General features: G+C 37.0%; 1 protein-coding gene across 2 annotated transcripts; it reads right to left on the bottom strand.

The window, feature by feature from the left end:
• Positions 1-2,722: 2,722 nt before the first annotated feature.
• Positions 2,723-14,961, bottom strand: LOC124122690. 2 transcript variants are annotated; one of them, XR_007220559.1, is made up of 9 exons: positions 14,327-14,961; positions 13,092-13,185; positions 11,518-11,827; positions 11,027-11,127; positions 9,136-9,313; positions 6,644-7,694; positions 5,544-5,630; positions 5,177-5,285; positions 2,723-4,289 (listed from the first exon to the last, which is right to left on the bottom strand). XR_007220559.1 is itself a non-coding variant. In XM_048394965.1 (5 exons), the coding sequence occupies exons 1-4, from the start codon at positions 11,847-11,849 to the stop codon at positions 7,406-7,408; spliced, it is 900 nt and encodes a 299-aa protein (XP_048250922.1). In that variant the 5' UTR covers positions 11,850-11,865; the 3' UTR covers positions 2,723-4,289; positions 6,644-7,405. The 2 variants fall into 2 exon arrangements, 1 of the variants encoding a protein (XP_048250922.1); XM_048394965.1 differs by lacking the exons at positions 5,177-5,285; positions 5,544-5,630; positions 13,092-13,185; positions 14,327-14,961 and having other exon boundaries at positions 11,518-11,865.
• Between the last annotated feature and the right edge of the window lie 1,409 nt (positions 14,962-16,370).

Below are 16,370 nucleotides of genomic sequence, written 5' to 3'. Positions count from 1 at the left end.
ACCCTAGCACCTGATCATTCATGTTTCTGCTGAGATACGAAAACATCTGCGCCTGGTTCAAGAATAATCCAGTTTTACATCACTGTCGGACATATATTGAGTAGAAACCCTAACCCTAGCACCTGATCATTCATGTTTCTGTTGAGATACGAAAACATCTGCGCCTGGTTCAAGAATAATCCACTTTTACATCACTGTCGGACATATATTGAGTAGAAACCCTAACCCTAGAAGCTTATCATTCATGTTTCTGTTGAGATTTCGTGACATCTGCGTCTGATTCAAGGATAATCCAGTTTTACATCACTGTCGGGCATATACTGAGTAGAAACCCTAACCCTAGCACCTCATGATTCATGTTTCTGTTGAGATACGAAAACATCTGCGCCTGGTTCAAGAATAATCCAGTTTTACATCACTGTCGGACATATATTGAGTAGAAACCCTAACCCTAGAACCTTATCATTCATGTTTCTGTTGAGATTTCGTGACATCTGCGCCTGATTCAAGGATAATCCAGTTTTACATCACTGTCGGACATATATTGTGTAGAAACCTTAACCCTAGCACCTTATCATTTATGTTTCTGTTGAGATTTCATAACATCAGCGTCTGTATCAGGAATAACCCACTTTTACATCACTGTCGGACATATAATGGGTAGAGACCCTAACCCTAGCACCTTATCATTCATGTTTCTGTTGAGATTTCGTGACATCTGCGTCTGATTCAAGGATAATCTAGTTTTACATCACTGTCGGGCATATACTGAGTAGAAACCCTAACCCTAGCACCTGATCATTCATGTTTCTGTTGAGATACGAAAACATCTGCGCCTGGTTCAAGAATAATCCAGTTTTACATCACTGTCGGACATATATTGAGTAGAAACCCTAACCCTAGAACCTTATCATTTATGTTTCTGTTAAGATTTCGTGACATCTGCGCCTGATTCAAGGATAATCCAGTTTTACATCACTGTCGGACATATATTGTGTAGAAACCTTAACCCTAGCACCTTATCATTTATGTTTCTGCTGAGATTTCATAACATCAGCGTCTGTATCAGGAATAACCCACTTTTACATCACTATCGGACATATAATGTGTAGAAACCCTAACCCAAGCACCTTATCATTCATGTTTCTGTTGAGATTTCGTGATAGCAGCGTCTGTATCGGGAAAAACCCAGTTTTACATCACTGTCGGACATATATTTGGTAGATACCCTAACCCTAGCACCTTATCATTCGTGTTTATGTTGAGATTTCGTGATAGCAGCGTCTGTATCGTGAATAACCCAGTTTTACATCACTGTCGGACATATATTGAGTAGCAACCTTAACCCTAGAACCTTATCATTCATGTTTCTGTTGAGATTTCGTGACATCTGCGCCTGATTCAAGGATAATCCAGTTTTATATCACTGTCGGACATATATTGTGTAGAAACCTTAACCCTAGCACCTTATCATTTATGTTTCTGTTGAGATTTCATAACATCAGCGTCTGTATCAGGAATAACCCACTTTTACATCACTGTCGGGCATATACTGGGTAGAAACCCTAACCCTAGAACCTTACCATTCATGTTTCTGTTGAGATTTCATAACATGTGCGTCTGTATCAGGAATAACCCACTTTTACATCACTGTCGGACATATATTGAGTAGAAACCCTAACCCTAGCACCTTATAATTCGTGTTTCTGTTGAGATACGAAAACATCTGCGCCTGATTCAAGAATAATCCACTTTTACATCACTGTCGGACATATATTGAGTAGAAACCCTAACCCTAGCACCTTATCATTTATGTTTCTGTTGAGATTTCGTGACATCTGCGTCTGATTCAAGAATAATCCAGTTTTACATCAGTGCCGGACATATATTGGGTAGAAACCCTAACCCTAGCACCTTATCATTCATGTTTCTGTTGAAATTTCGTGACATCTGCGTCTGATTCAAGGATAATCGAGTTTTACATCACTGTCGGACATATATTGTGTAGAAACCTTTACCCTAGCACCTTATCATTTATGTTTCTGTTGAGATTTCATAACATCATCGTCTGTATCAGGAATAACCCACTTTTACATCACTGTCGGACACATAATGGGTAGAAACCCTAACCCTAGCACCTTACCATTCATGTTTCTGTTGAGATAAGAAAACATCTGCGCCTGATTCAAGAATAATCCAGTTTTACATCAGTGCCGGACATATATTGGGTAGAAAACCTCACCCTAGCACCTCATGATTCATGTTTATGTTGAGATACGAGAACATCAGCGTCTGTATTTAGGAATAACCCAGTTGTAAATCACTGTCAGGCATATATTGGGTAGAAACCTTAACCCAAATAGGGCGTTTACATATCTGTGGCGGCATCAGACTTGACATATATAACCTAACCCTAGCTCTTCCTGATGCGGGTATGTTGGCGAACCATAACGTCTACAGTATTCAAATGGGGTTAATATCATGTATGACATAACACCATACGCGCATGTGCCTATAATTAGCTTTGTTAAGAAGCATTTTTTAATATATTCATTGAGTATCATGTAATAACTCAATTACTTTTTACTTGTTTGAAGTTGTTTGTGTGCTGTATTGTTGCAAGATTCTTTAGTATATGACTGGTGGTATTATTGTTGAATGAATACTTTTGTTACACAGATAGGTAATATGTGTTCTCAACAAAATAAATAAACACATTTTGTAAGTTTTATCTTTTTATTAAGACTAACATTAAAGCAAATAAACAAATCTATGTATGACTCATTTCACTGTTCAAACTACAACCAAATAAACCATAAATGTAAAAAGTTTGAGGAAAGCAGTATGACAACATAGATATAACTGGAAAAATATCATTCATCTACAGCAGAGTATTACAGAACAAAGTGTCAGTTTGATTTGAAACATCTGAGTACCTAGAAAAACCTCTCATGCACTGAGTAACCTAGTTGGGCTTGAACGACGTTAATATACAGTCCTAAAACCAGTCCTACATCACCGGTATCATGCAACATTGATGTTAGTGAGTACTATTCATCACATTTTACTTTGAACCATCTAAAGCAACTTGCAATCGTTGATAAAACATTTCGGTTTTTCTCTAATTCCATTTTGATTGCTCCAGAAGGAGAAGAAAACAAAACTTGCTCTGGCTCAAATGAGTTGAAGTTGCTTTGATATTTTGTAAGGAACGAATTGAACTGCTCACAGATTTCCGTGTTGACACCCACATTTTCAAACACTGAAGACTTGAAAGCGTCGCCACACACATGCGTACAACCATGGAAATAATCATGGAAGAATCAAGTGTCTTTAAAGAATGAAGGTTCTCTATTCAAGCAGTATTCAGAAAGTGAACAAGCAAAGTCATAAAGTACATGTGTCGGTGGTTCAGGCAGGTACCTGAACATGGAAGCAAACGGATCTTTTCTGCCTTCGCTTTCAGGAATTATGTGGAACCCAAGACAATGACCATGAATGGGTAAAAACCAGAAAAACAAACTACTGTGTCCACTTGTGCTGACTCTAGGGAAGTCTTTGTTACATCTTTCATCTGCTGCTGGTAGGTCATCATAAATTTTAGTTTTGCTGATCTTGTTTATGTTGTAGATAGGGAGTTTTCTAACCTGTTCTCCACTTTCGGTAAAACGATATGCCACGCCACTTTCTGGATTGTAAGATTTAGGGATGCTATGTGCATCCTGGTAAGCAGGTAAATGTGTAAGCAAGTTCTTTGCATAGTCTGCAAGGTACACTATGAAATTAATGTACATGTATTTCAGCTGCAAATTGTGATGTGTAAGAACTCTGCAAAAGATTATTTATTTCGGGCCGAATAAGTTTGACATCTCTAAAACTGACTGGTTCCATCACATGCAAGTACTTCGGAAGATTTACAGAATGGATCTCCAATCTTCCTGAAGTCAATCTTCATATTAGCTTTCCAGGAGAATAAAACAGTTGTTAAATGTACTCTGAGACATAAAACTGGATTCATTGTGTCTTGACTTGTACATACGATCCATTTCTTTGCAGTAACCAGTGAATGTGACACTGTCACTTGAAAAGCTTGTAATTCTATACAAAAAGTCATGACAGTTCATCAACAATGGTGGTTTCTTCCTCCAAAAATGAATACTGTCCTCTTCCTCTGTATGACACAGCAAACAGTTGCCATAATAGGGGCTAGTCGGGTGTAAAGTTGTTTTCGTGCTGTGCTGCTGTAGTAGGTTAATGCCATCTGGTGTTTGTACATCATGGAAGGTGCACTGAAAAAAGATTAAAGCTTGGTGCATGATTGAAAAAGCAACAAGGACCAGTGGTAACATATGAATTGGACCTGTAAATTCATGGATTGTCCTGAGTACATTTTGAGCATTATCTGACCCCTACAGTATACATTCTTCCAGTCATCCTTAATCTTGTAAATGGATCTAAAATATATATACCGTATTCGACGTAATAAGCGCCCCGCTCTAATAAGCGCCCACGGCGATATTTGCTGATATATTGGCTAGTGAACAAGCCCAATTTGCATCCCTTCCGATTGATCAATGTACACAAGACTTATTTATTCGGTATAATACGCACACACATGTTATATGCACCCTTATTTATGGGCAATTAAAATCTGGAAAAATATATCTGTCGTACATAATCATTTCAGGCTGTCAGCATAAACAACGAAATTTATCTTTCAACTATGTTTTTTTCCATCAAAATAATATTCTAATAAGAGCCCCCTATTTCTAATTTTGAGAGCGCCCCGGGCGCTTATTACGTCGAATATGGTATGCCAACATCTTGTGATTGGACAACATCAGACATGAACTGAAAGCAAAGGCTGTCAGAGTGACTTTTTGGTAACAAAGTTCTGTTTGATAAGGTTACAAAAAGTCAAAATGACCTGCAACTGTCGGGTAGTTTTTTAAGCTGATTCTTAACCATGTGCCTCTGGCAGGCAAATTAGGATTTATTTAATCGTTTGGTTAAAAATTAGCATTTTTCTAAAATTACTTAATTTATGATCCATCATAACATTATACATATATGGCATTCAAGTCAATATGAGCAGGTGTGGATAAATCCCTCCAGTCCCTATGGCTATCAGCGACAAAGCAAACTGGACATACTGTGCTTGGTAATTCATACATACCCCACATGAACAGTTTTCTGGTAGTGCAGGACAAAGCAAGATAATACTGACAAAACCAGATTCATCTGTTTGGTGCTGAAAGCACCATTTTTCATGCAAGTGGATATTTCTGAAATACAACAAGATATGTCCTAATTAATCCCTTAAAATACAATATTATACGGAACATTTTAACAAAGAGCAGTGGAGGAAACAATGTGCACTTAACATGTTTTAATGTTAGGAAACATGAGTAATAAGCATTGACTTCAATAGCTTACATTTGAATTTAGATAGTTCCATTGCAGTGTTTTTTTGTCAGACTATATGAAATCTATACACAAATAGTTCACACAGCAGAGCGATTAAAGATAAAGATACTACTTACTCCCTATATTTTGGGCAACTCTGAGGAGTTGGGATGTTTACTCAGTGATCCAAAGTCCCAGAAGCCAGTGTCGACATTGAAGTTTGACTGGTGATGAAAGTGCAAACATTAGCAATAACAAAAAGTGTAGAAATATAAACCTGATCTAAAGTTTTATGAACATGTTAAAAGGAAACAATTCCAAGGATAAAATCAGCAATTTTGACTGAGTGAAAAGAAATGTGCCTTTTTTCAACCATATGTTCCTGAACAGTATTTATCAGTATTTGACATATTATGTTTATTAATACTAAGAAGAATGGATGCATCAGATGTGAATTTAACAACAAACCACAAAAATCTATCAATCAGTAAATAATGAGCCAATTACGATAGTAATTTTACAATACCGGTACTGGTATATCAAACTATAAAACTATTGCAATTATTTGCCCTATATCGACAGGAAACCTTGGTAATGTTAATAGTATGCATAAAAATTAATACCGTATTCGACGTAATAAGCACCCTAGGCACTCTCAAAATTAGAAATAGGGGGCTCTTATTAGAACATTATTTTGGTGAAAAAAAAAGAAGAGTTGAAAGATAAATTTCGTGGTTTACGCTGACCATGCTGACAGCGTGAAATGTTTATGTACGACAGATATATTTTTCCAGAATTTAATTCCCCATTATTTACGGTGCATATAACACACGAGTGCATATTATATGTGAATAAATAAGTCTTGTGTACATTGATCAATCAGAAGGGGTGCTAATTGGGATTGTTCACTAGCCAATATCTTAGAAAATATCGGCGTGGGCGCTTATCACGTCGAATATGGTAGTTTCAATTAGTTATAGCATTAAAGTTGGTTTACTGCTATCACAATACTATTGCAATAGTCATGATAGTGTGGGCTACTATTACAATACAACTACAATAGTGAAAATAACACCCAGTAGCCACCCCTATGTATAGGTATTACATCTTAAAGTGACTTTGATTCAGATTTTGCTGATAACAAAGCCAGGACAGGCGGAAAACTCATGACCTGATACCTACATGTACTTTTCATTATAAGATACAAACGAAGGTTTTGTTGCATGGTTTAACATACCTTTTCAGTGAATGTACCGGGGTAGAAGTGCTCTCAGTTGATGTGAAGGAATCCAGAGTTGTTGGTTTTCTTTCATTGACAATAAATGTGGACAGATCCTTTGGGATCCCTCTAAGTTCTTTACAGTTTTAGATTTTCCAACCGAACAAAGTCCTGATTGACATGAAATAGTCCAGGTATCATTGTTGACATGTACAAATTCAACACTTTCATTTCTTCCTTTGACTGTATATTTGGTTACACGAGGAGATTCTGCAACCAGCACTATTTCCTGATTTTGCACTAACATTGAATCCCTTAACTTTTTATCTTTGTCAGATTCAGGTTGAAATTCTGAATTGAAGAGATTGTGATAATCTTGCAGTAAATACTCTTTCACAAATCGGGCATGCATGCATGTAACACCTGATGTGTCTAGATGTTTCTTCTGTGCTGTCATTTTCAATGTAACTTTCATTAACATGACATCTTGTAAACAGAACAAGAACACTGGACATGTGTTGTATCCTCCTCCTCATGAAGCATTGTCACTTTGCAGTATGACTGGGGCTTGAACTTTCCACTTTCAGGACAATAGTCACTCATAATCAACACATCCTTTGTAAAGGAATGAGACTGCCAGAGAATAGTGCCACCTTCAATGAGACGTGTTGAGAAGTTGTCAAACAGCGATGATGAGTGAGTGCAGTTTTCACTGTTTCCCTGAGCATGTTGAGCAGAAAGCATCTTCACACTTTGTCTATACTTTTCTTGACATCCAATTCAGAAGTGAAATATGATTTTATTTCTTAAAGAGGTAGGGTACTTCCTTGTGTCTTCATTGTATGTAGAAAAGTACTGCATGTAGCTCGCTTTTTGGTCATTGTCCCAGTGATAGTTTGATACTGATGACAAAATGTGGAACTCTTCTTCAACACTTTTTGGTTTTATTTCTTTTTTCAAGCTGCTGAAGTCCACAGGGTCATCTACAACGTGGTTTCCATGGATTCTGTGATCCTTTAGAACTTGCAAAAGTGTATCAGTGTCATGAAGCCCAAATATGTGTAGAGGCCTGTTAAAATAGTCAAATAAATGTGTTACTATCATAGGTGAAGGGAGTACAGTGACACACAACAGCAAGATCATGATACATGTACAATACGTATTGCAATGTGCATATTTACGTCAAATCATGTGGAAACTTCTTGACTATAAAAAGGTAAAGATAGCTGTAGACATGTTTTGCAGCGGTTAGTTTAATTAGTGAACTTGAAACCCTAATTACAACACATTTCGCGATAGTTGACTGACAAAAATGCTGGATGTCATCATCGATATCGTCTTGTATTGATACAAAAAAATCACGATGCATCGATGCACCAATGTGCAGTTTCACCCCAAGAAGGGAGTAGTGAGTGAGCAAGATTGGGACGGTTTGTAAATAAGCAAACTTTGTGGTAAATGAAACTTGATAATATCAGTCAGGTAGCTAAAAACAAACACTGACTTTTGTTTATTGACTATTTGGTTACATTCATAACAGGAGGAGGATGCATAATGTCATTTAGCAATATTTAGCTAAATGGTGTTATTGGCCCGCCTGATAAATCTACCTTAACTTATAGATCTAATCATAATGTAATTCCAGGCATATCCAAGTAGTCTGTGTACATCGTGTATTCCCTTTCGGCCACATGGACACATAGGCGCATACTCATCTGTTCATACACAAGCATATTCAAGTTTACATAATCACTCTAAGTTATAATCATAATATAATGATACATTCGGTGACTCCGCAATAATTATCACCCTCCAATTTGTGATACGAAATAACCACAACCATAACACGTGGCCTTGTTGCCAAACAAATTCTTCTCCTTGTTATCGTCTTTGTTTGTTTCTCAAGTGACGTCATATTTATTACGTCATTTCAAAAACACTCACATCGCCATCTTTAACCGCTTCAGTACACCAGTATACACCTTCATAAAAAATACCCACCCTCCCTTCCCTCGCTCTTGTCACACCTTCATGTACATAGCAGCAAAATGTAAAAACCTTATGAATGTTGTTCATGTTGTTGTTGCTGATTATCGCTTTATATCAATAAATACCGTTAGGTGTGGCAAGGTTTGGACGGGCTCTGGCCTGATAAGGTTTCGCTTGTATGCTCGGTTGCCTGCTTGTACAGTGGGAGCCCATTCCAGCCCTCATGTTTCCATGGGTGGACACAAATGCATATAGCTCGTCTGCTGTACAGTGGAGAGCACATGGTTTCGCTGCTCGGAGTTATCTCCCTTTGCTCGGTCTAGCGCCAGTCGCCGCCTTCCACACCTGGCCTTTTATTTCCAAACATTCTCTTCTGTTATTATTCTGTTCCATAGCCCATAACAGGTCGGCCGATAATGATGGCCTATCAAAGTTTAGCATTTGTGAAATGAGAGTGATAATGGCACTGCCAAGATAAAAACATTTATACTGTAACTATGGAACGTGTATATAAAGTTTACCTATCATGGATGTGATTTTCATCTGCATTCTTCTTGACACAGTTGAAAATCACAGATGATACCTGAAGCTTGTTGGATATGTCTTCAGACTGTGCAAGAATGGACAACTTATCAAACACTACTTTGCATATACTCCATCTGCTGTTGAAATACTGGCTGTAGCATTGTCTCTTGGGTCCTGAAAAACAACAACATTGCTCTGATCATGCTGATTAACTACAAAAGTTTTTAAAAAGTCTAATTTGTTCTTCTTATATTCATGGCCAACTATACTTTATTATGTTTATACTTAAAGAAACACAAGGCTGAAAGAAACCCATGAAAATTACAAACAATGAAAAAACCTGATGATGCCTTAAACAAACCTAATCAAACATTACAATAATGTTATTGCTATTTTTCCAAACTAAGTTGGTATATACAATAATTACTTTTTCAATACTTGTCCTCTCATGTATAAATTCATATAAATTATTTGACATAGATGGCCCCAAATGAGAATAACATTTCGTAGAAAATGTATTGTCCACTGTGGTCTTTAGATAACAGAAATAAAACATAACATAGTCATGGAACGTATGGAAATTAGACTAATATAAGATGTAACTGCCAAAAGCAAACTACTGGGTATATCATTAAATGTGAGCAACTATGACTATGATCACAATGAAAATAAACATACTTACAAAGAAAATCAAAAGTATGCAATCATAACAACTGCTGTTAAGGTAGTGGTATGTGCATAATAAGAGATGAACATGATGAATGTCAACATACTTTGAGTTCAATACAGCTACTCCACAGATTACTCAGGGCTTGACACATTGGAGTGCCATACCAGCAATAGAAACTAGCAGTTTTAGTACACTTGTCCTTATAATGATAACATACAGCAGAACCCTTAAAAAGGGTAAATTTCTACTGGTACGTATAATACCTTAACTAATGGGCAGTACTGCAAAGGACTACAGGACTCGAGCAGTGGTATGTAGAATTCTATACTTGGACAACCAAATATGCTCCAAGTACTTATTCAGTGGCAGATGCATTTACTGAGCCAAAATCATTTATTTCCTTCAATGAAGGTTTTCAGAATTTTTGTGGACAAATATAAACATAATATCAGCACAAGTGAATGTAGACATGCCTTGTCCTGTGGCTAGTAGATATATTTCAGATTTGTCAGCCACTGAGGATTTCAATTTTGTTTATTATTTACAGCTGCCATTATAAACTGGTAGTTGTAATATTGGTGAATGCAGCATTTAACAAACGAAAAGACAATGATTGCAATTAACTACTTTTGGATTAAAAAAAAACAGGTTGTGTTTTAGGATTTTCAATTATCTATGGACTTTAAGATTAGTGGCAGCCATATGGTTAATTTTAGGAACAATCAGTCTGAGACTTTAGCCACATTCGGAAGCCCAGGTTTATTAAAAGTCTCTTTGGTCTAGTAATGCCATATGATAACACTAAAATATACTGAATATGATGCTAAGAACCAAGTTTGGGCTCGTAGACTCAAAATATACTGATCAAAAAGGTTTTACTCGGTGAACAAGAAAATGCAACAAAGGTAACAGAGGTTTCCAAACAACTTATATCATTACTGCACATATATGTCCAATAAAATACAAATTGATTCATACATGGAACACTGGCTGACAAAGGAACCAGAATTAAATTCAAATTGAGAATTTGTACCAAATTACAATGCTTAATAAAATGCTTCCAGTATATCAAAGATTGTCAACATGCCATTTAAAATGCTTGAACTGAAATTTCAGATTGTTGATAACCAACCATGGCATGTAGGAAGGAAACTGTCAAACAATGGCCCATTTTGAGCTACCTTTTACAGCACAATATATTTATCTATATACATTACCATCAGTATGCCCATTCTGTTTCACATGGCTTTTGCTTCGAGAGAGTGCTGCCTTTTGCTGCTGTAGAACTTTCTTGTTCAAGTCTTTGTGGGTGAGTATTCTTAGGACAAAAAAGATATAATGTGCATAATTCATAAATGTACTATATTCAGGGCTGCACCACTCATGCTATATAGGCTAGTAAAGTAACACATAATCAGTCTCCAAAATCTGCCAAGACTACTACTGGTACTAGTCTGAACTCGGCTCTTAGGATCATTTTCAGTAGAATGAATGGGGTAGTGTTGTTATATGGACTATTCTTAACTGCGTTTAATAGACCAAACAGAATTTTACTAGCCTTGGGCTTCCAACTAGTGGCTAAAGTTGCAGACTGCTAAATGCTATACAGATAGATAATAATAATTTTCTGACTTCATGAAATTGGTATGAATCCATACTATGATAACTGTATTAAAGGACAGACATTACTAATACTTAACAACATCACCTATATGGTAAAAGTTGAGTGACTGTTGAATCCGATTCCTGAAGAACATTGGAAATGGATGGCCTGATTCCAGAGAAGCACCCACTTTTAAAATAGGACACAAACATCTGACTTCCCTGTGTAAAGGCAATGGAGTAGAAAATGCCTTGTACAATATCTGTGGCCGCAGCTAGGTCTAAGACTTTTCTTTCCATTTCAGGGAGTTGTCTACGGGTTTTGGAGACAAAGCCGCTGTTAAAAAGGTCTGAATCCATCATAGCAGAGAAAAGCATGGCTCTGTTACATTTATTTAGAGTCTCCAATACAGGATCTGCAAATTGAAAAATAATCATATGTATATAGAATTGAATCATGTCATGTTTTTGTCTCAACGCAACACTCAGCATTATGTTTATAATTAGGCTTGTGACAGTAGTTTGTTTGTAATCTATTATATTAACTTAATCGAAGATATCATTAAATATTGTTTATATTAATTTCGGCAAAATCGTGATTGAACTCATCTTTTTGAGTTAACGGACTATAAAAGCCCAGTTTCCATTCTTGCCAAACTAGGCTGGAATTTGCTTTTAAGAGTTATGGCCCTTCTATGTCCCTCCCAAACAGCAATCTTAACAGCAGTTTACAAACCACATGTCGATTTTGTAATGCAATTTTGATTGGACTATGCATAGACTCGTAGTCCAGCCAAAACATAACTTAGAATTTCCAGCCTAGTTTGGCAAGGGTGGAAGCTGGACTTTTAAAGTAAGTTAACTCCCTTGCCTAGGAAAGATGGTGTGAACTGATCAGCAGATCGCACTAAACTCACCATTATTTACATTAACTCTACTGACCCCTTAAAATGAACATGAGGAGTTAGAGACACAATGTATTTCTATCACAGCATTACAAATTCTTCTCAGTTATGATTTTGGGTATTTTTTAAAGTGAATAACCGATAGATAAGGAAGAAAATGTGGGATGTACAGCTGATTGCTATTTCAGGATTATTTTTTTAAGAGACAATTACACACAGTAATATTAATCTCATTATCTAAAACAATGCCTAGCATACAGTAAATATATAAATATTAAATCATTATCTCCAGTGATTTTCCTGCAAATTTCACATTTGCATTGGCCAAGTTTGCAAATGGCAAAACAAGCACACAAACTCCTCAGAATCTGCCACCATGATCCAAACAGGAGATGTGCAATAGATCAGTGCTCATGTAACATGATGTAAAGAGAAATAACTCTGCACTCTATTTTATCAGGTTTATCCTAGTATTGCAATATTTCACTGCTGAGGTTTGTGTTCCAGACACGGAATATTAACTGATGTTTTTTTAATGAAAAAAACCGCCCCGCAATGTTCAACCATAGCAGTTTGAGTTGTCATTACAATTTTAAAGATACAACAGCAGTCTAAGGCCACTATAACTTAATGACATGTTAAATCTGAATGGTTTTTTTTGTTAACAGGTACTTTGGGATTTATTTTTTTAATGTAATACAGGTTAAAAATATAGAAATAATTGTGCAAAATGTTTTACGTTAGATGCAAATAAACAAGGAAAACGTTACTTTACCTCAAGATGGTCCAATCATAACAGTTGAAAGAGTACTTGGTCCACCAAGCTCTGGCCGTGTCGTAGGATGTCCGCTAACAGAGACAATGCCACTCTGAAACAAATTTAGAAAATTAATAAGGTATGGCACAGGAAGATAGGTTTGTGGAAATCTAAACACAATTATCTTGCTCTGGCAGCACAGATACGTTTACTGCAGTTAGGTGAGTGAGTGAGTGAGTGAGGTTTTACGCCACTTTTAGCAATATTCCAGCAATATCACGTCTGGGGACACCAGAAATGGGCTTCACACATTGTACCCATGTCGGGAATAGAACTCGGGTCTTCGGCGTGACGAGCTAACGCTTTAACCTCTAGGCTACCTGACCGCCCCACTGCAGCTAGGTCCGGACAAGACAATACAGTGACTGACAATACTAGACCCATGCCTTGGGGTATTGATGATACCAAATAAACCAAATAACTAACCATGATCACTATGGCTGTCACATTTCAGCGATGTATTTCAAATTGCTACAGGACAATATGACCCATATGATACACCAACCTATATTTTCATTTAATGTCAGTTATACTATGATACTGTAGGAATAAATTAACCAATCATACAAACACAAACCATTTGACATCAACGACATTTTGTTGTCTGTTGGGTGGTATGGAACATGAAGAATTCACACAAAATATAATGCGATTGTATCATGTAGTGAATCAAACATGGCAATTAGTATTGTATCATGAAGTAGGTGTATCATGACACCCTTATGGATTTCCGGGTCCACTAAGTCGCTTGGTATGACAAGCTTAGGTTTATGGAGGCCTTTAGCCTATATCCATAGGCCTTATGACCTATTTTAATGACATGAAACAAAATGATACATTTGACATTCATATAGGTATTCATAATAAACCCCATTTTTGCCTGATAGGACAAAAAACGCAGCAAATGTTTGCAAATTGTGTTTCCATCAGAACCCACACCTCATATAAATTGGAATAACATCTGAAATATGTAGTTCTTTAATAATAGTAAACGTTTTGTAGCCGCCATGAATTTTGGGCGCCACCTGTCACGCGCGACTGCCTAGTAACGCAATGTACATGAAATAATATTACTTATGAGTCTGAACATAGTTAAATACATAAACCTTTGCGAGGAAATGCGAATAGGATATCAGTAAACCATATAACTGTACTTTAACACTGCATATAGTTAATACTGGTACAATTCTTACCGCCATTACTGCGTTGTAGATGTAAAGTGTCCTGACCTGAAACGAGAGAGAAAACGCAGAAAACAGTTGCTGAAAAGAATAATAGTATGCAAAATAAGTTACAGTAACAAACAAGAACAGCATACAATAACATCCAACAAAACGAATCCAACTCTTTAGAAGGCAAAGTGTCTAGGCGCTACGCTAGAAATTTGATTTGCAGGTGAGCCGGAGAGACGCATGTGCTTCCAGCGATACTACGCGAACGATAACTGCAACCAGTTATCCCGCCGTGTTCGATGAAGGTGAAGGCTATATAGGCTAACTGTTTTAATAAATGCATTACTTTAGAATCCAAGAATGGTGTGGATATCTGGTTACAATAACAAGGTGGTAACTTGGAATAAACACCTAAAGTATAGAACAAAAACTTAATCCAACATATTCAGCTCTCATATGTGAGATTATGTAGCGTACTATTCGGCTGATTACACATGCAAGTGACCTCTGATGAAAGGTCACTCACATTAACCAATGAAAACCACAGACACATATTTAGCTTATTACATATGCACGTGAACTCCTATGGAAGGTCACACATATATTAACACATATATGAACCAATGAAAACCATGCTTTTTTTAACTGTCATGCTCCTACTGCGTCGGAACGATCGCGTCTCGCTGTGCCAAGACAGCAAAGTACTTTGAAAGGGTGCAGGCTAAAACGGCCCCTTTAGCAAAACGTCACCGATTTCTCTGGCGAAAACGGCTACTAGATCTATGTGTCGGGCGAAAACGGCACCTCAATTTTTAATAATGATAAGAACGATTTTTGTAGTAATATATATGGTTTATTTACATGTTATTTGATGTATTTACATGTTATTGGATGTATGTGATGTATTTACACGGACAGGTAAGCAGTCCTCGGCAATCTGAAAATATGAATAAAAGTTAAAATACAATACTCGTTATGTTACAAAATTGCGGTTATTCTGAGAATTTATACAATAGCATTATGTAGTTTATTTTATTATTTTAAGTACCTCGAAGTCCAATGTCCTCGGCTCTTTGGGGCGCAACAGTTCGCGGGTTCAGTTCGCCATGCGAATGAGGGTTGAGTGGTTTTGGCGTCCACCAGGGTCGACGAGTCTCTGTTGAGCATCTTCAACGATACTGGCGCCCGATTTGTAGATGTTTTCAACAGCTTGTTCCTTTACCTAAAACATAATACGTTCAATTACTCTACTGTAACAATAAACTATTCAACATGTAATTGAGAGCTTATTGTAAATTACCTTGAACAATTACACAAATCAGTTATAACAACAATATTAATACCTCAACTCGGACTTGAATTGCTGTCAACACTGTCCTGGTACCTGGATTGGTACTCTCATTTCTACTGCATTTCTTCTGCATTTATTTGACCAAGGTGGAAAAAATAAGGTGCGGTTTTCGCCAGGCAATAGTAGCCGTTTTCGCCCGGTGACGTTTTGCTGAGGTGCCGTTTTCGCTATAACCCCTTTGAAATGATGTTGTCAAGCAAATCAGAACGGTTTGTGCATGTCGGAAATGGGTAAACTCGAAGCACTGCACACAGTATTGTTAGATAGCGTAACCGAATCCTCGAACCGCTGCATGGAGCCATTGAAATGTTCATTGACAGAGAGTGCTATAGTTAGATAGCAATCGGGATCGAGAAACCACAACATTAGATCAGCTGTTTGACATGACGTCATCCACGTCACAACAAGCGAGGTCAAATCACGCGCACCTGTCCAGACAACAAATTCACATCGGCCGGAAATCACCGACCGTCTACTAGCCTACACAAATAGCATTGCAGATTGTTACGTCATTGAACGAAAATATATAAAGCGTTTAGAATCTATTCGTTGCTGACATTTCAGACAACAAATCAGAGTTGAAGACTCGCAATAGGTTATCACACGTTAATTGAGATTACAGTCTACATCAATAATTTGTACATCTAATATCCATGGCATAATATTGGAAATACCAGCTGTCGTGTTATGATAATATATTCAATTTTCTGAGAT

This window comes from Haliotis rufescens, unplaced genomic scaffold (genome assembly GCF_023055435.1).
Source record: "Haliotis rufescens isolate VD_foot unplaced genomic scaffold, xgHalRufe1.0.p SCAF_135, whole genome shotgun sequence".
Classification (NCBI taxonomy): domain Eukaryota; kingdom Metazoa; phylum Mollusca; class Gastropoda; order Lepetellida; family Haliotidae; genus Haliotis; species Haliotis rufescens.
This window is presented reverse-complemented; position numbering and strand designations above follow the sequence as displayed.